The 18,289-nt window shown below is 39.7% G+C and overlaps 5 protein-coding genes across 8 annotated transcripts; 2 read left to right on the top strand and 3 right to left on the bottom strand.

The window, feature by feature from the left end:
• Positions 1-9: 9 nt before the first annotated feature.
• On the bottom strand, positions 10-2,997 carry LOC104818485 (aspartic proteinase-like protein 1). The gene is made up of 10 exons (XM_010548101.2): positions 2,577-2,997; positions 2,083-2,221; positions 1,653-1,894; positions 1,322-1,549; positions 1,070-1,208; positions 927-997; positions 701-794; positions 525-585; positions 383-454; positions 10-277 (listed from the first exon to the last, which is right to left on the bottom strand). Exons 1-10 carry the CDS (start codon positions 2,882-2,884, stop codon positions 42-44), a joined length of 1,590 nt encoding a protein of 529 aa, XP_010546403.1. The 5' UTR covers positions 2,885-2,997; the 3' UTR covers positions 10-41.
• A 392-nt stretch (positions 2,998-3,389) lies between these two features.
• Positions 3,390-6,438, top strand: LOC104818483 (regulation of nuclear pre-mRNA domain-containing protein 1A-like). The gene is made up of 7 exons (XM_010548099.2): positions 3,390-3,842; positions 3,972-4,219; positions 4,676-4,831; positions 4,940-5,096; positions 5,198-5,340; positions 5,433-5,468; positions 5,551-6,438. The coding sequence occupies exons 1-7, from the start codon at positions 3,767-3,769 to the stop codon at positions 6,172-6,174; spliced, it is 1,440 nt and encodes a 479-aa protein (XP_010546401.1). The 5' UTR covers positions 3,390-3,766; the 3' UTR covers positions 6,175-6,438.
• Positions 6,439-6,502: 64 nt separating this feature from the next.
• LOC104818484 (NADPH-dependent 1-acyldihydroxyacetone phosphate reductase) lies at positions 6,503-8,158 on the bottom strand. Its single transcript, XM_010548100.1, has 3 exons — positions 7,748-8,158; positions 7,284-7,443; positions 6,503-6,981 (listed from the first exon to the last, which is right to left on the bottom strand). The coding sequence occupies exons 1-3, from the start codon at positions 8,085-8,087 to the stop codon at positions 6,645-6,647; spliced, it is 837 nt and encodes a 278-aa protein (XP_010546402.1). The 5' UTR covers positions 8,088-8,158; the 3' UTR covers positions 6,503-6,644.
• A 327-nt stretch (positions 8,159-8,485) lies between these two features.
• On the bottom strand, positions 8,486-9,007 carry LOC109116864. Its single transcript, XM_019203083.1, has one exon. It carries the CDS (start codon positions 8,905-8,907, stop codon positions 8,680-8,682), a length of 228 nt encoding a protein of 75 aa, XP_019058628.1. The 5' UTR covers positions 8,908-9,007; the 3' UTR covers positions 8,486-8,679.
• Positions 9,008-14,606: 5,599 nt separating this feature from the next.
• On the top strand, positions 14,607-18,283 carry LOC104818482 (transcription factor TGA1). 4 transcript variants are annotated; one of them, XM_010548096.1, is made up of 9 exons: positions 14,607-14,753; positions 16,098-16,266; positions 16,358-16,438; positions 16,524-16,583; positions 16,675-16,752; positions 16,841-16,904; positions 17,006-17,277; positions 17,557-17,784; positions 17,899-18,283. In XM_010548096.1, exons 2-9 carry the CDS (start codon positions 16,108-16,110, stop codon positions 18,052-18,054), a joined length of 1,098 nt encoding a protein of 365 aa, XP_010546398.1. In that variant the 5' UTR covers positions 14,607-14,753; positions 16,098-16,107; the 3' UTR covers positions 18,055-18,283. The 4 variants fall into 4 exon arrangements, with proteins under 4 accessions (XP_010546398.1, XP_010546397.1, XP_010546400.1 ...); XM_010548095.1 differs by having other exon boundaries at positions 14,607-14,861; XM_010548098.1 differs by lacking the exon at positions 14,607-14,753 and adding an exon at positions 14,896-15,851.
• The last annotated feature ends 6 nt before the right edge of the window (positions 18,284-18,289 follow it).

Here is an 18,289-nt window from a genome sequence, read left to right as displayed (position 1 = left end):
GTGGGGGAGGAGGGGGGGGGGGGGAGTGGATTCTTTTCTTTCTACATGCAATATAGAAACGCATGCAAGAGCGTAAGTAAGCTGAGGGAATAGAAGACAGATGGTGTAACCAGAAGAGATGCCGCCGTTGATGATCCGGACAGAGTTCTACCGGCAACTGCAGGGGGAACTCCCGCATTTCCATGGCTGCTCTGCTGTTCGTCTGTCGGTAACGGATACGGCGAGGTTTTGTTCGGGGAAGGCCATGGAGATATCTTATCGTTGCTTAGATCCCGACCTGAAAAACCAGCGCTTGGATCAATCTCGGAAAGCCGGCTGTGTCTGATGTAATGGATATATATTTCTAACGTGACGTAAGCTAAGCCCGGGAAGGAAAGCTCACATTTTGAGGCAGACCAGCTTAATTTCATGTTCTCTCTATCGAAAACCAACCGATATCCCGTCATGAAGTTCTCTGCAAAAGACGCGTAAATACATGAAGACCCGGTTTCTGAATGTTCATAGAAGGAAGAGAAGGATTATACGTCCAATGATTCCTAAGTCTTCTTCCACAGGTTGCACAGCCAAGCAAAATCCTAACAGCTCCTGCAGCATTATTCGCACAGAGGTTGATCACTTTATACGAAAATCCTCATTGCCCATCCAAAGTATAAATCTCGGTTTTTTTTACCAAAAGTAGAAGAATTGAAATGGTGTAAACCTGATCTTGGTAGATCCTGAAGATTGGATCACGGATCACAAAACTGTTGTTGGGTGAAAACATGAGTTTCATTGTCGGTAGCTCGGGCTCGACACTATATCCACCATATATATATAAAAAAAAAGTGAAAACGGAATATTGTGGAAGCTCGTAAACAGAAAATTTCACAGATATAAAAAACGAAGCACTTAACCAGAAAAAAAGAGTTCGGTAAGGAGCAGTTTACCTGGTTTTATAGCAGTACTCCCATGGGAAACCATCAAAGCTTGAAATTGTAGCGTTTATACGTCTATCAAACTGTTGCACATGACAGCAAAATGAGACGACGGCTAATACGAAAACTCGTCAAACCATAAGTAGAGAAAGCACCTCATATGCAACTTTCTGGTATATCGCTTCCGGAAGATAAGTAAAGGATGATCCACTGTCAATGAGTGTTCTGAAATTGGATCCCTTAAGACAGGAATTACCGACACAGCAAGTATCCACCCCGACAATGTAGGTAATACTGAAGTAAAAAGACAGTCAGTAAACCAGAATGTAAAGCAAAAGTGGGACAATATACTGAATTCAACTGCTAAGAAATCGCCGGAATACAGCATAGATAGTGTTCGTTCATACTATTTGTTGTTCAGAGGAAGGAATCGTGTTGACTGTTGCAAAGACGGTCCCATGTCACCGAAGTAGATTCTCCCCGAATGATCTTCTCGAAAGCACAATGAGAAAGAATTCCGCACCAATCCTGCTTTAGCAAGAAAACTGGGAACCGAAATTTCGCCAAGCCCTAAACCCATTAAACCATCTGGAGCAACCCCTTCCAAGTAACCCCCACTTTGCTTCTTACCACATCTGCAATCAGGACAGCAACACAAGTGAGAGAGAAAAAACAAAACCACAGTTTCAAGAAAACAAATGCTCGAACAGACATCCTGTCTGCTTTTACTTAACTCACCCTATGATGACCCGAGCCCTGACAGAGGCATTCAGTCCATCGCTTCTACCAGATCTAAGATGTAATATGTCCTCGACAAGCAATCCAGAACTCGAGGTGTTTTCGGTGGCATAGTTAACTGTGTAAGGGCATTGCTCCACTGGATTCTGACAGTTTGGAGCTGAATCACACAATCGATGCTCACATGAGAGGAATTTGCTGGTGCTTGAACTGGATGGATCATACTCGTTCAGATCTCTGTCCTGCAGAATAGACGCCCCAAACACGAGGAAGCATCTGCCAATCAATCAGTGGAAATAAGTGCTGAACCCGACATTCTGTGCACTTCAAACACAACACAAATAACCGGGCCTGCTGACAAAACCTATTGGACTCCCAGTTCTATACACACCGATATTCGAGCATAAGCAACAAGATGAGAACATCATACCAGACTGCTATAGTAAGTGGAAGATAGAGGAGCACATTGCAAGCAATTGCAGGGAACCCAGAGTAGATCACTGCCAGCATCCAATGCCACAAGAAACGAAACGTTTGGTGTCCCTATGTCGATCCACATGTAGTGAAGCCTGGAAGCAATGTACCAACCAACCAACACAATGAAATATTGATCGTTTCCATAAGGCAGAGTATCTATGTGAAGCTTAGGCCTTAGCCGTTAATGGGGGGGGGGGGGGGGAAGGGAAGAGAAGTGGTTAAAGTTTTCAACTTTTTTCATTTCTCGATTCCAGAATCTGGTGTCTAAACTGAAACTGCGATGAATAATCAGAATATTCTAATTTTATGCCATTAATCACCGACAATTAATAGAAAATTCCCTTAAACAAAGGTACAGTTCCACACAACAAAAAGGCGAGAAAACCTAACTGTATAGACTGGAAATACCCAGAAATGGGGAATTGTCACGAGAACAAAAGAGCATACCATCCAAAGTCATTCCCCAATCCCATCGTTTCGCTTCCTTCCGAAGGAAAGAGGAACTGAGACTTGGGTCCGAGCTTCATCTTCTGCCGTCGAAGATCACTGTTCGTGAGCAGTCGGTAATACTCCAAGCTCCGCTTCTCCGGCCACGAACCCGACCAGTTTCGACCCGCACGGGAAGCAATCGAAGCCACGGCTTCTTCGGAGAACCGGTGAATCAGCCTCGACGAGAACACTGAAGCGACGCTCACGCTCTTCTCCGTCGCGAGAACCAGAAAAAGGAGCAGAAAAATCGGAGATTGTAACGCCATTGTCAAGCTAGGGTTTTTTTTTTCCGAGCAGCGAACACGATCTAGGATTCTCGAACAAAGGGGGAGAGAGAGAGGGTGGTGGTCGGAAAGCTCTATCGGTACTCTCTGTGAGGAGTGACTGGAAGCAGAAAGTTGAAGAGAGGGACGAGGGTAGGGTGGGAAAAGACGTAATTACCCCCAACGGCTACGTTCCACGTGTACTGCCAATTATTACGGTATCGGTCCGGTTTGGTTAATTACGTGTTTAGGAACCCATTAAACAATAAAATATTATACTTCCGACCGGTTTAGTTTACGATTTCTTCCAAACATTTTCGGTATTTGTAATTCCACAATATTACGTTTATTTACAATTTCAATAATTTCACCGGTAAGTCTCACGGCGATGCTATTATATACTTTTTTTCTAGAAAAAAAAGTTGAGAACTTTGGCTATCTTTTTGTTCGCATTTGCATTTCAAACAAAAAAAAAAGGAAAAGAAAAAACATGATAGACGCCGTTTGGACAGAAGGAAACCAAAAAAAAAAACACCTCCCCTAATGTTCTCTGCGATTCTCTCTCTCTCGCTTAAGGCTCGATTTGCGGTAAACGTCGTCGTGTCGGGACTCTCCCCCTCTTATCCAGGCTCCACCTTCCTCTCCTAGGGTTCTCCTTTCATCCTCCGCCGTCGCTCCGCCGCGAAATTCCTCCTGCTCCACCGTATCATCCGTCAAATTCCCCTCGATTGACGATACTTCGGCGCTTTTTCTTCTGCCCCAGTTCGTTCTCCCTCCAATTGTTGGAAATTGCTTAGGGTTTCAGCTTCTTCCTCCTCCGTGGAATTTCTACTTCTAGGGTTTTGTTTTGGTGGTTTTCTTCGATTTGTCGACAGTTCGGGTGGGATGAGTAGTGCGTTCAGTGAACAGATCCTGATTGATAAGCTCGCCAAGCTCAACAGCACTCAGCAATCCATCGAAAGTAACCTCGTTTGATTGCTTCTTCCTACCTTTGATCTAATCTAATGTCGTGATTTCTCTTTGTTGTTCATGAAACTGTTTGTCTCTGTCCTGAAGCTTTGGTTATTGACCCTTTTTTCTCTGAATTAAGCTTTGTCCCATTGGTGTATATTTCATCGGAGCCATGCGGAATTGGTGGTAACGACATGGGAGAAACAGTTCCACAGTACAGAGATGGCGCAGAAAGTGCCTCTCTTGTACCTCGCCAACGACATCCTTCAGAACAGCAAGCGTCAGGGCAATGAGTTCGTGTCCGAATTCTGGAAGGTACTGCCGGGGGCTCTCAAGGATATAGTTTCCAAGGGAGATGAACGGGGAAAAGGCGTTGTCTCGCGTTTGGTGAGTGGAAAAAAGAATCCTTCTTGTTGGCGTTTGTGTTCTTGATGAATGATTTATCTGTTCTATAAGTGTTGAATGAAAAACTTGGCATTTCGAATTGGGTATGCAATTTTCGTGTTTGAATGTGTATCATTAGTCGCAGAAAGAACGTGTCTTGTGGATTGGTTGAAACGCATCTCTTGTTTTTTTTTTATGCTAATGTTGTTCCTTTCTGTACTTATGTCTTTTTGACTGTTACGGTCTGATATAAATTTCCATATCGAGAGACAGTGTGCTTGATGTTATAATTAGTTTGTTGTAGAAAATCTTTTTCTTACCTTTTCTAAGTTTCTCATGTCATTCGGCTCAATCCCTAACAGGGGAAGTAGCATTGAGTTTGTGAAATTCTGTATCTGCTTTAGGAACCATGTGAAACTTTTTTTTAACCTATTGATTTTCTGCTGGTATGACTGATAGGTTAATATATGGGAAGAAAGGAAAGTCTTTGGCTCCCGCTCGAAGAGCCTCAGAGACGTAATGCTCGGAGATGAAGCTCCCCCTCCCCTCGACGTCGGGAAAAAACGATTACGAGGATCCAAATCTTCAAAACGTGATTCCAAATCATCTAGAATGGTAATGCCGCCAATATCTCGATCTTTCTCTAAGCTTTCAGGAGATTTCCCGTTTGGGTTTCCGGTAACTTTGAGTTTTTTTATCGGTTCATTTGCATTTTGTAACCAGAAATCGTCGAGTGGAGGTATAGCCGAGAAGATAGCATCAGCATATCATTTGGTCCAGGTTGAGAACTCGAGTGAGGAGACAGAGATGAATAAGTGCAAGTTCGCAGTTAAACATATAAGAAAGATGGAGAAAGACGTTAAAGACGCCTGCTCTACTGGTAAGCTAACAGTTGATATGGCATGACCCCGACCTTGTCCGAATCACCTTTGATGCGAACGCTCTGTCTCTAAAACATGGCGAATGTTTAAATCTCTGCAGCGAAAGACCCGAGAAGAAAAGAGTTGGCGGAAGAACTGGAAGAGGAAGTGAAAATTTTGAAAGATTGTGTCGAGAAACTTAAATCGGTCGAAGGAAATCGATTGAAGCTTGTAAACCAGTTGAGAGAAGCTCTAAACCAACAGGTAATGGCTTTTGCGAAATTTCCAAGTTCAATAATTCCGAGAATGTCTTTCATCATCACACCTTGTGCTTATTTCCCGAGAATTCTTGTCAGGAATCCGAACTGGAGAACCTTCAAACTCAGATCCGGGTATGTTCTGTCCTCTTTTCTACCTCGTGTTGTGGTTTTTACGCAACGATATTTCCCTGATACCTCTTTGTTAATTTATCAGGCAGGACAAGAACAGAGAGAAGAAGCTGAAAACATGCAGAAATGGCTCAAGGATGAGGATTATGTGTTGCCCAAACCGACAACCACTGTCCCAGTTACTGTCCCGACAACACTCGACATTGGTCAAGCTCCGAAAGCCATGACCGGATCACTTGCTGCCATGGTTGCTGATAAGCTCTCGTCGTGTACCTCCTCGCATATGATTATGCAGTCTGTTCTATCTTCATTGGCAGCGGAAGCTACAAAGACTGCCAGCCTGTCGTCGAAACCAGAGAGTTCGGTTCCTGTTTCGGACAATACTAATACTTTTGTTCCGCCAAACCCTTCTTACAACAACAACAACTCGGCCATGTTACCTCAGACCACTGTCCAGAACCAGACACAGTTCCTTCAACCGACGACCCAACAGTTCCTTCAACCGCCCGGAATGAACCCTTACGGTTTCAGTAATATCCCATTAATGCCGCCGCCACCACCGCCACCGCATATGATGGGCCCCGGGAATCAACCGCTGCCGCCGCTGCAAATGCCGGCAAACCCACCTCAGCAATCTCAACAGGGTCGCACTTTCCAGCCGCTGCAGCCACCAGGGATGATGTATTATGGACAACCGCACCATTCGTAGGGTTTTTGAGAGTCTATTGTTTAGTTAGAGAGTTAGCTATGTGAGTTAAGTTAGTCCTGACCACCTCATGTTCTGAATGTAATTTGGATAATGCATGGCTTGGGTTGGGTCGCATCATGCTGACTAATGCCTCAAAAGCTGTGGAATGGTGACCCCCTTCTTGGCCAACGAAATGTTTGTACCAAAGGTCCGCAGACGTGGAGGATCCAATAATTGTCCTGTGAACTGGTTCAGTTTGGTCCCATCTTTGATCCTCCTTTTCTACTTTGTGGTGTTGTACTCTACTACTCTGTCACTGAGCTTTGTTAGTCTTCTTACCAAAGTGAAATGGTCTATTCGTTTTGTATTGTCAGGAAACAACTTATTCAAAAGTACATTGGAACAGGAGAGAAATCTTCACAATGGTTCTCGGTTAACATATAACCTGGTTTTGTTCATCGTATCTCAACAAGTTGAAGTGCAAGTTTTGTCTAACCTTTCATGAAGGTCTTCAAGAGGAAATCTTTGACACCAATGGGGAGATGGTGCATGACTGCCATGACAGTAGAGTACCGGCCTGAAGAGAACCAAGGGGGAGGATTTTTCTTCAGGACCACAGCCACTGTGTCTTTGGCGAATGTTTCTGCGGGGGTCGGATTAATCTTCTGTGACAGGAACGCCCTTTCCCGGATAGACTCCTCGAAAGGTTTGTATAGTTTCAGTTCAGGCATCCGGTTGAAGGTCGATACAGCGGAGTTTGCTATGTTTGATCTGATGCCTCCTGGGACAACGTTTATGACATCTATTCCAAAGTGTCTGAGCTCCAACCTAAAGACGAAAAAACATGAATAACTACCCAAATCACGAAAAAATCTCTTTAACCTACAAAAGAGATCAGAACTCATGATGATGAAAGATGGAGAACCTAATTTCATTGCGCCTTCACTGCAACCAGCTTTTCATACAGTTGTAACCGTGAATTCTTTATGTATCCGTATAGACAGAAATCACATCTAAACAGAGTGAAAATGATTGTGATTGTATTGGACGCTGTTTCTAGTAAAGAATAGCGGGTGACATCAAGCTCAAGACAAGACAAAGGAGTGATTGAACAAAGATAAAGATCGAACCTCAAGGTGTCGTTCAGGGCATGAAGAGCAGCTTTGGATGCTGTATAGACTCCAGCCCAAGGCCCTGGCGCCATAACTGTGATGCTCCCAATGTTCACAATCTTCCCCTTTTTCTTAGAGGCCATGTGAGGAACAACAGCTTGGACCATCCTCATGGAACCTGCATTGGCAGATTCATCCTTAGCAATACATTCTCAGAACTTAGCCAAAGAGGAAAGACCGCAATTGCAATAGCCGACTTCCACCTTTCCTCATAAATCATCATTCGATAAGAAGGTTTTCTCCACATCCGAATGATTAATCACCGAACCGGTACTTTTTCACCAAGCACACTCTCTAATCGCACATGAAAGAGGAAAAAGAAATGGAAATGACGAATCGGAAGTAATGCCGGAAACACAATTGCAGTTCGTGTGTGAGTAAGGGGGGAACTGAGAGATTCCAATTGAATGCGAATTTCTTACCAAACACATTGGTGTTGAAGGTGTTTTCCATGGCGGACAAGGGAAGCTCGGCGAGAGGTCCGACGCACTGGACGCCGGCGTTGTTGACGAGAACGTCGATGCGACCAAACTTATCGATGACCTCGGACAGAACCTTACTCACGCTCTGCTCAGACTGGACATCCATCTCCTGGACGAAGAACCTCGGATCCTGGTCGAGGTCCGCCATCGTCCGCCGCGATCGGCTCGTCGCCACCACCCTGCAACCTTTCTCGGAGAAGGCACGCGCGAGCGCGTGGCCTATCCCTCCCTGGGAGCATCCCGTGATCACAACCACCGGAATCTCCTCTTCGCTTCCCATTCGGAGATCTCTATTCTCTAGGTTTCGGGTAGAAATACTCCCACCGCTCCACCTTGGAATAAATGGGCCCTAAAACAATTGTTACTTTTATTTGTCCTCGATACAATGTTATTTCATTCTCTGACATTTTATTTTTGTAAACTAATTTTAGATAATTATTATATTCCACGTACATCAAAGTTGGATCGATAATTAATATTTTCCTGTGTACATTTATATCTTAAAAAGTTCCGTCATGCATTTCTCGGGTGTGGCATTTTGAGGGAAAGAACATATTTTACATGTTGAATATGCAACTCTTTCGCCGTAGGTTTTGGATAAAGCTTCGAGACGATGAACTTCTGGAATTTTAGACCAAACCTATTTGGGCCCAATGACCCAATCCAATAAGATTCGTATATTTAAGTTGGGCCTACAGGCCCAAACCAATACATTGGCGAATTAAAGCAAATTGCATTAAATTGGATTTGGGACAAAGACAGTAATTAACATATTTACTTGTAATGATGTCCCATTCTCGATGAAAATGGAATTTGAGAACAAAAAAAAAACAGTTAGAAGAAACATAAGAGTATTTTTTTTGGGGTTGAAATCAAGCAGAGAAAAGGCCACAGGAGGCAGCGAGGGCAAACTGTGACTTGGCCTCAAACTTCCTCTTGAAACTCTCCATCTTCTTCTCGACATCTTCAAACGTCAGCATCTTCTTCGCCGTCTCCGGCGAATTTTTCCGGTAACCCATCGCCGGCGACATTTTCTCTTCCGCCGTCTGTTTCAGTCTCCTCTCGTACTCCTCCGCCACTAAGATCGCGATGTCTGCCATCTCTCTTTCTCTCTCCGGTTATCTCCGGTTTAATGCCAAAGAATTTTTTTTTATGAATTATTGCCAAGGAAATTGAACTCGAGAGGTTTTTATAGTGCTTTTTGTGTTTGGATAAGGCTTGAGTTGATTCGGTGCATTTTTCCCCATTTTAAATCATAAAATAAACCAACAAAATAATAATTATTTAAATATTTAGATTCCTGGTCGGTGGTTTTAGAAGAACATGGGCTCGGTTGGTTTATTGATACCATCTACATCCCAATTGTTTCTTCTCTCCTCCAAAAATATTATTTTAAATTTGATTTTGTCAATATACACGTAACTTTATTAAAAGTATTATATCAATAAAATAATATTTAATATTTTTTTAATAACTGGAGAAAATAAAACCTGTTTTAGTACGTACGTGGAAAATGTGATAACCGTGGGACCCACCGGTTTACGGCTGCTGGTTTTACTTACTCCTTGTCTAAACACGTGTGAATGTGAATGTAATAATTGCAGCATAAATTTTGCACGTGTCGCCATCTCGTTCCTATAGACGAAGAGAGGCAAAACATTATTTTGCTCTCTTTAATTAATTTCCTTGCCACGTCAAGCATTTATACATTATCTTATATTATACATTCTTGTATAATTTCAGGTAAATGCGAAAAATATTAAATTGGTCATATTTTGTGTTATTAGGTATAATTATAAATTTATATTCACAAAGCGGAACTAGTCATATATGATATGTTTGAAGCCTAAATCCGTCAAAGCCCATCATGTTTAAATGCCGAAGAAATTGGGCCTTGAATATTAACCTTGTCCTACGCGGTTTGGGTTTGGTCCGGTTATCTAAAAAATTATTATCACGAAAATAAAAAATATATATATTATCACAATATTGCAAGTGAACAAAATATATATTATCGTATTTTTTTTTTCTCTAATACCCATCATTACATTCGCGGTCCTAAGGAGAATCCGATATTGAGACATGAAAAACTAATCCAATGTCCGTACATGCCTACTATTTATGAAAAACAAAAACGTTGCAAAATAATATAAATCCAAAACGAGAAGCTTGTCAAACCATGAAAGTTGGTACTTTGGTTCCTTTCCCTTTTTTTCCCTACCAGTTCGTGTGTGAGTAAGGGGGGAACTGAGAGATTCCAATTGAATGCGAATTTCTTACCAAACACATTGGTGTTGAAGGTGTTTTCCATGGCGGACAAGGGAAGCTCGGCGAGAGGTCCGACGCACTGGACGCCGGCGTTGTTGACGAGAACGTCGATGCGACCAAACTTATCGATGACCTCGGACAGAACCTTACTCACGCTCTGCTCAGACTGGACATCCTTTATTTCTTAAAAAAATAAAAGCAGAAATAGTAGTAATACTGTTATTATTCTCTTCTCGAAGCCATCTTTTTGGAGACTATATCTCTACATGAAATATCTTTATTTATCTCGTATTCTTAATATACATGTATATATATTAAGGTTCCAAGTTGGGATTTAATAAAATACTTGGATAAATCTGTTAAATAGAGTTAAGTCCATGATATTGTATAAAGTCCTTAAATGATATATTTTTTTTCAAATATTGCATTTGATAACAATTTAGTTGACCCCATGCCAAGAAAGAAAATTGTTCATGCACAAACAAAATCCTACCAAGTTATAATTTGAATTATAAAAAATGTACTAGTGTTATTAATTAATATAATTTCTTTAATTCTATCTAAATCATAACAACTTTACACCTATATATGTGGATAAATGGATCTCCTTCTGTCTATGCAGCTTTCACGTTACACACACACACACATATATGCATTAATGATCCTTAAAGACAAGGATTAATAATCATTAATTAAATGATTATTAATCCTCTGCGCACTATAGACCTAATTCATGCCTATTTTTATTTTATATAAGCTATATTCGGATTATATATGTTTGATATCTCCCTCTTTCTTTTAATAGATTCTCCGCCTAATGTATCTCTTTCCCCCTTCAACAACGGTCATAGATGCGTGTTATATATTATGTATATATATATATATATATATATATTACATTCTGAAGTTATTTTTCATTATAACTATAAATATCATGTTTTGTTGTGTTCTTAATAAGTAACGCATCAATGGTAGCAATAATATAATGGCTATTCATTACCAAAAAAAATAAAATATAATGGCTATTTTATTATGTGCACGGTGCATACTCCAGTTTGCGCTACATTTAACGAATATATTTTCTGAATATTTTAAGTGTTTTCTTATTTTATTTTAGAATCTAAAATTGATTATTTTATTTGATTTATGTAAAAAATTAAGTATATTATATGAAGCTTTTCAATATATATATATATATATACTTTCTTGGTCCTACAAACAAAGAATAAATACGTGCAATGCTGTTTCTTGGTTCTTGTAATCTCTATATACTCTTTAATATTTTTTTGTATACAAACATTTCTGTTTTTTGGTTATATATATATAAATAAAATCCGGTATATTTTCGAAGATGGGACTTTTCTACTCTATTATATACAAAATCGACGAGTGAAGTGCCTAATCAGGTTCCATAACCATATGACGCAATCAATGACCCGATCGATGTCGTTTAAATCTCAAAATGCATATACATATTATATATGTGCGCAGATATCTCTGTATTATATACAAAATCACATATATTATATGCGGGAAAGCGTGTACATATGGTCCAACAATGGCCACCAAAGGTTGCTTTACTTCTAAATAGTAAAACGTCCCCGGTTTAAACGACATATGGTAGATTTCTTTTATATTCTCTCTACTATATATATATATATATATATATATATGTATGTAATGTTTAAATAATCTTTTAAGAGCATGCACGTGCAATTGCATGGATCCAAGAAATGACATGTTTTATGCACTAAATTACCCACGTAACATATTAAATCCCCCATCTTTAAACGTTTAAACAAAAAGGTGAACAAAATTTATTTAAATAACCTATGTATAATTAATGTCTACGCATACAAACATTATATATATATATATATATATATATATATATATATGTATGTTTCTAATGTATGAATATTATGCTGCATTCCGCAATTGAAAAAACAATTTGTTTTGTGATATTGAGCCCCTATATCGTAAAATAGGACAACCCATTAATTTAGGGTTCGATCAAACAAAAGTTATATCTAAATATCGGAGTAACGCAATCATATAAATATAATTGTTGGCGTCAATATGAATTTGCTTCATAAGGGTTTAGCCAAAGATATGAATAAAAGGGTGAGACCAACATAATGCATGCATGTAGCCATTCTTAGTGGCAAACCACTTTTAGATGGCACTTGAGAATAATTCCACAAATAGGGAAAAAAAGCAAAGAGTTTATGCGTGACGTCTCAATTCTTTATTTCTCCCATTACTCTAATATATTTTTTTTTCGTGTTATCCGATTATATATTAAAAAAATGCGCATTATTTAAATATGTGGATAGAATATGAAAGGGAAAATCACTAGTCACAAGATGGACCAACCAGAACTCCAAAACGATAAAGCCGCCAATCATATGCATTGTGTAACTTTACACATATATCATTAGCACCGAAATGAAAATTTCAACAATTAATATAAGAGTTTTGAACGTAGAAATAAATAACCGTACCTAATTTCTTACACTTATCCTGTCGCTGCAAGTTCCATCCTACTAGATCTTCCATCTGTTAATTTTCTATGCTACATCCTTTATTTCCTTTTATTATTATTATTATTATTATTATTATTATTATTATTATTATTATTGTTTTGGTCTCGACTGTACCTAATTTATTGAGCTCTATCCTCTCGTATGCTTACGATTTTTATATATATATATTTTCACAAACTTCACTTTATATATATATATTATACGTACGATGTGTCGAAAGTATGTCATTACACTGATGATGCATTATGCAGAATTCGAGATGGCCGTGAATATACACATTAACCTGTTGAAGAACAGAGCATGAAACACAGACACAATTAAAGACAAACAGATGAATCTGCATGTCATGCTCATGTCCATGTACGTGTACATACATGAATATGTCACGTAAGGGTGCAAAATTATATTTAATTATACAATTTTCGATTTTATTAGTGTGTAACAAAAACTAGCGTCGGATAAAGTTAAACATCAAAAGCCACGCAGGATTAAAATGAAATGGGGGTAGTAATTATTATTATAGTTATTACATCATTTTACCTTTAATTTCTAACTGAATCTGCCTGCCAAAAGCAGTGTCATATGCAAATAAATATCAGTGAACAACATTTATAATATAGACGTATCTATTCATGTATATTATATATACACACACACGCGCGTATATACATACGTCTTTATACAACAGAAAACGCCCGATCAAAATCATATTAAATATATATATGAAGCTGTCATTCGTAGTGATTTTAATCATATAGAATTAGGACTATAACTTTATAATAATTCTAGGGGCAAGTTGGAATCACACATTGTCTCCTGTGGTATTTGAAGGGCCACTATGTTACAATCAAAGGCTGTAATAATAGGTGATTCCTTCACCTAACTAACTGTAATATTTAAGCCTGTTTGGCCTCCCGAGGACTCATCTTTTAATTTGTTTATATTACTATCATACGATTTTAATAATTTATAAGAGGAATATATGAATATGTGGATCGTCGGCAGAGGATTATATTCATTTCTATTGATTCGATTCTTGTAAATCTTATATTTATCCCTTTTTTAAATATCAAACATTAATATGACAAATTATTCAATTACTTTACATCTTAACAATGATATATTATATAATTGTATGTAACAAGTTACAAGTATAATAAATCAAACAAATAATATATGGATCTTGGATCTTTACGACTATCATATCAGGGCAATTAATTATTTTTTTTGGTAAACGAGGGAAATTAATTATTAATTAAAAGTATGTGGTAAACAAAAGGAAACTCTTAATAATAATGTTTAACAAAAAAAACTCTTAATAATAATAATATAATATAGGTTGCTTGGTAAACAGAAACATTCATCACCATATAATAATAATATGACTCGGAAAGGAATTAACGTATGATTATCAATTCTATTTGATATGGCCAAACATATTATTAAATATTTTTGTTCGTTGCATATATATCCAATTATTCAAATAGCCGTTACAATGTCATTCGAGAACGAAGCAGAATCTCACGGCTTCGGAATCTCCACGCGCCATGCAAGCGCGTGTTTCACACTTGTTGTAAACTCCACTCTTCCCCGCGAAATATTGCAAACCTAGGCTCTAGCCACACGCCCTTCACCGCGCGTGTACTCCACCTCCGCCGCCAAACATCTAGTTACCGGCGACGGAAGACCGTTAACCTCGCCGTTAAATCACGGGGGCGCAAATTAAAGACGAATGGCGTAGGATAAGTCTACCTGGTGCGCATGCCAGCGAGATAATGGAGACACGACGAATAAAAAACAAAGAGAAAGAAATCTGATTTAATTAATCAAAGGAAAAAAAAATACATTATGGATATTAAAACTGCATTAACTCGTTTGACTCGCTTGAGGTACAATTAAAGACAAAAATCACTGAGAGAACCAAAAAAAAAAGAAATTTAAAATGTATAAACTACTCCTATATTATTAATAAGAGAGAAATTTTAAAGAACTCGTTCAAGGGTTCTTTTAAGTTGTCGTGTTCTCACATGATTCTTCTTCCTCTTTAGTATGATGAGACCTGCGGTTTCCGGACAGAAGGAAGAAATTCTATCCCTTCTGTCGTCGGCCGGAATTGAACTGCGGAATTCTAGGTTTTGCCTCTCACTTCGTCGCTGAAGATTTTTTTTTTCTCTTTTATGGTTTTCGCGGGAAAAAGTTCGCGTTTTTGAAGCCGCTTTGTCGCGAGAGACGTGAAGAAGGTTCGGCTTCGGATCTCTGTTCTTGCTGGGTTATGTTATTGGGTTTGTTTGTTTACTGGGAAACCGAGAGAAAATCGAAATCAGGGTTTCTGGGCATCATATTTTATGATTCCAAGTACCTGCTTGAGTGAAAAATTTCGAAGCTTGTTTACTCTGTTCTACTGCATGACTGCAACACTGAAAGCCTGAAGCTTTTCAATTTTGATGTTTGAATTCCGTTTTCGGGTTTTTTGGATCGATCGTTATATTCCGAACACAACCCCGGGGCTTGCTTCGTTTTGATTTTCTGGTTAGCGTAATTATTATTTTTTTGGTCATTAGTCGCTGTTGAATTTTAGAACTGGATCCGATAATCATCCTCTAGAAAGCTAAAGCTCATCTCTTTTCTGAAAGCCCAGCAATCTCCAGATTGAATGTTTCCTCAAAACCCTGGTAGAAACTAAAGCTTAACTTTTTTCTCTCTGAAAACCCAGATAACGATCTCGACTTTTGCAAGATATTTGGATGCTTTCGTTCTTGAATTACGCCCTTTGATGCCATTTATTATTTGTTCTTCGTCGTCAACTTACGAATATACGGTACAGAGAGACTGAACCCTGTTGTGGAAGAATCTAAGATCAGTGGTAGCAATGGGAATGTAAGGATTTTCTCCATTTGGGGGTGTTTAGGTAGGTCCACCGTTAGTGCAAATAAAAGGCAAACAGTGAGACCCAATAAGTGACAGGACCTTGGAAGATTGGGTATGTTTTTGGAATGCAATACAGGAGTGTACAGATTCAATGATCTTATCTGTTATCACCTTCAAAAGAACAGGTTTTTTTCCTTCTCTGGTGGGCAAAGTCAAAATTTTGCCTTATCGGAGCATATGGATAGATAGATAGTAGGTGCTGGAGTTGACATGTTGTGCGGTGGAAAGTGACTTAAAAGACACAACCATTCGTTCTTCTCCTGCTTCCACTGAAACATATGTTTCACTGCCCTTCCCAAGTTGTAGGAATCTCGTCCGCCTTTTGATTTTCTCTATCGAGTAGAACTAGAACCGTTTACAATGCTACATCATGTGAGGTTTGTTGAAACTCTTAACTCGAATTTGAAGGGAGATTCACTGTTTCCATTAGCTGATGCCAAGGCTTTTGCTTTCTTTCTATCTTTGCTAATGTGAGACCGGGGCTTTGCCTTTATGATACGCCTGTTATGTCTGAAAAGTTCATAAGGTTTTCTTCTCTTATTTGCCAGCTGAGGAAACATGAATACAACTTCAACGCATTTTGTACCGCCAAGAAGGGTGGGTATGTACGAGCCTCTCCATCAGATGGGCATGTGGGGAGAAAGCTTCAAGGGCAACGGAAGCCTGAACATGCCGAGCCCTATCATTGTGCCGTCCAATCCAAAACTAGATAACTTGGTACTTTGCCCCTCCCATTCCCCGGTGTTTCTTGAAGATATTTGTTTCGGATTTCAGACACTAACTCTCTCTACTTATGAAACTTGTCCAGTCAGAGGATACTTCTCACGGGACGGCAGGAACTCCTCACAAGTTTGACCAAGAAGCTTCGACATCTAGACATACTGATAAGGTGAAGCATGAATGTTTCTGTCCAGACCGTTTTAGTTCATCTTCCCCTAATTGAGCCTTACTGTGTCATCGAATGGCGAATGCAGATACAGAGACGTCTTGCACAGAATCGGGAGGCAGCTAGGAAAAGCCGTTTACGCAAGAAAGTACAAAGAAACTTATAATCTGTCTAAGCCATTTAGAAAATGCCCTAAACCGTTCTGTTTGTTTACTCAATCCAGGAGCTTACTTTTGCAGGCATATGTTCAGCAGCTGGAAACAAGCCGGTTGAAGTTGATCCAGTTAGAGCAAGAGCTCGAACGAGCTAGACAGCAGGTCAGCGAAATTCATCGGTATCCTTTTGTTGTTATTCAAGTATCTCAACAAATGGCAGCGATTTCTGATCAAAGATTTACGTGTTCAGGGTTTCTACGTAAGTGGCGGTGTAGATACTGGTTCTCTCGGTTTCTCGGGAAACATGAACACAGGTTTCTGTCATAAAGCTTTCGCCTTCTGCCCTGTAATTCTCACCTCAATACAAAATCTGACATAGTTTGGCTAATGGAGAAAAGATTCATTTGTTTTATAGCTATAGCTGCGTTTGAGATGGAATATGGGCATTGGGTAGAAGAACAGAACAGGCAGATATGCGAGCTAAGAGCGGGTTTGAGTGGTCATGTCAGTGACATAGAACTGCGGATACTGGTCGACAGTGTCATGAAACATTACTTTGAACTCTTCCGTATGAAGTCTTCGGCTGCAAAATCCGATGTTTTCTATGTCATGTCGGGGATGTGGAAAACTTCGGCTGAACGGTTTTTCTTGTGGATAGGCGGATTTCGACCCTCCGAGCTTCTCAAGGTAATCTTCATCCCCCCTGTTTGCAAAAGCGTTTCTTTTACCATCACTTTACCGTTCATTTGGTAATTGGTATCCACGGGTAATACTTGATCTCGGACTCTATTACCTGAATTCGGACCCAATTTTCAAGTTTTCTTCACATTATATCTGGCTCATCCCATACATTGTTCGTATACCCGAATTTTGGATACTCGGACTTTCCAATAAGAAACAGTACAGTTGTAGATTTACGACGATATTTTTTTTAATTGTAAGGGATGGATGGAATTTTTTTTTCAGGTTCTCCTGCCACATTTAGATGTATTGACGGAGCAACAGCTTCTAGATGTATGCAACCTGAGGCAATCGTGTCAGCAAGCGGAAGACGCATTGTCACAGGGGATGGAGAAGCTTCAGCACACGTTGGCGGAAAGCGTAGCGGCCGGACAACTCGGGGAAGGAAGTTACATTCCTCAGATGAACTCTGCGATGGAGAGGTTGGAGGCTCTTGTCAGCTTCATTAATCAGGTAAGAAAAAAAAGGTTGCATCTTTATCATTAAAAATATCAGGACAGGATATGTGTGAAAGTATAGTATGGTTCTTGAGAGAGAAATCTGACAGATGGGTCTGATTCTTGACAGGCTGATCATCTCAGACACGAGACGCTGCAGCAGATGTATCGGATCTTAACCACACGACAGGCGGCGAGGGGACTGCTCGCACTGGGCGAGTATTTTCAACGCCTTCGGGCTTTGAGCTCGACTTGGGCCACTCGCCAACGCGACGCCACCACGTAGTAGACGGATGGTGATTATGTTATAGAGAATAAGTAGTCAAGAACTGAAGAACACGAAGAAGATCATTGTTGAATCTCAAGAACTACTAGCGTAGATTGCTGGTGTTTGCCATACTTGGGGTGAGACAGGAGAATAACAGGTGATGGTGATTGGTGATGATGTTTTTTTTTTTTTTTTGTGGTGAGGGGAAGTTGTAAATATGAAACAGATGGATGTGCGGTAGTAGATTGGGGGG

This window comes from Tarenaya hassleriana, unplaced genomic scaffold, assembly GCF_000463585.1.
Source record: "Tarenaya hassleriana unplaced genomic scaffold, ASM46358v1 Cleome29, whole genome shotgun sequence".
Taxonomy (NCBI): domain Eukaryota; kingdom Viridiplantae; phylum Streptophyta; class Magnoliopsida; order Brassicales; family Cleomaceae; genus Tarenaya; species Tarenaya hassleriana.
Note: the sequence above shows the minus strand (reverse complement) of the source record. Positions and strands in the feature narration are given on the sequence as shown.

Coding starts and splice junctions, on each gene's coding strand:
- LOC104818485 (XM_010548101.2), bottom strand. CDS start 2,884: ATGGCGTTACAATCTCCGATTTTTCTGCTCCTTTTTCTGGTTCTCGCG. Junction 998..1,069: donor ACCAGAAAGTTGCATATGAG/GTGCTTTCTCTA, acceptor CATGTGCAACAG/TTTGATAGACGTATAAACGC. Junction 795..926: donor GAGTACTGCTATAAAACCAG/GTAAACTGCTCC, acceptor TGGTGGATATAG/TGTCGAGCCCGAGCTACCGA.
- LOC104818483 (XM_010548099.2), top strand. CDS start 3,767: ATGAGTAGTGCGTTCAGTGAACAGATCCTGATTGATAAGCTCGCCAAG. Junction 3,843..3,971: donor CACTCAGCAATCCATCGAAA/GTAACCTCGTTT, acceptor CTCTGAATTAAG/CTTTGTCCCATTGGTGTATA. Junction 4,220..4,675: donor AAGGCGTTGTCTCGCGTTTG/GTGAGTGGAAAA, acceptor TATGACTGATAG/GTTAATATATGGGAAGAAAG.
- LOC104818484 (XM_010548100.1), bottom strand. CDS start 8,087: ATGGGAAGCGAAGAGGAGATTCCGGTGGTTGTGATCACGGGATGCTCC. Junction 7,444..7,747: donor CTTCAACACCAATGTGTTTG/GTAAGAAATTCG, acceptor CTGCCAATGCAG/GTTCCATGAGGATGGTCCAA. Junction 6,982..7,283: donor GCCCTGAACGACACCTTGAG/GTTCGATCTTTA, acceptor TTTCGTCTTTAG/GTTGGAGCTCAGACACTTTG.
- LOC109116864 (XM_019203083.1), bottom strand. CDS start 8,907: ATGGCAGACATCGCGATCTTAGTGGCGGAGGAGTACGAGAGGAGACTG.
- LOC104818482 (XM_010548096.1), top strand. CDS start 16,108: ATGAATACAACTTCAACGCATTTTGTACCGCCAAGAAGGGTGGGTATG. Junction 16,439..16,523: donor CATCTAGACATACTGATAAG/GTGAAGCATGAA, acceptor TGGCGAATGCAG/ATACAGAGACGTCTTGCACA. Junction 17,785..17,898: donor TTGTCAGCTTCATTAATCAG/GTAAGAAAAAAA, acceptor GATTCTTGACAG/GCTGATCATCTCAGACACGA.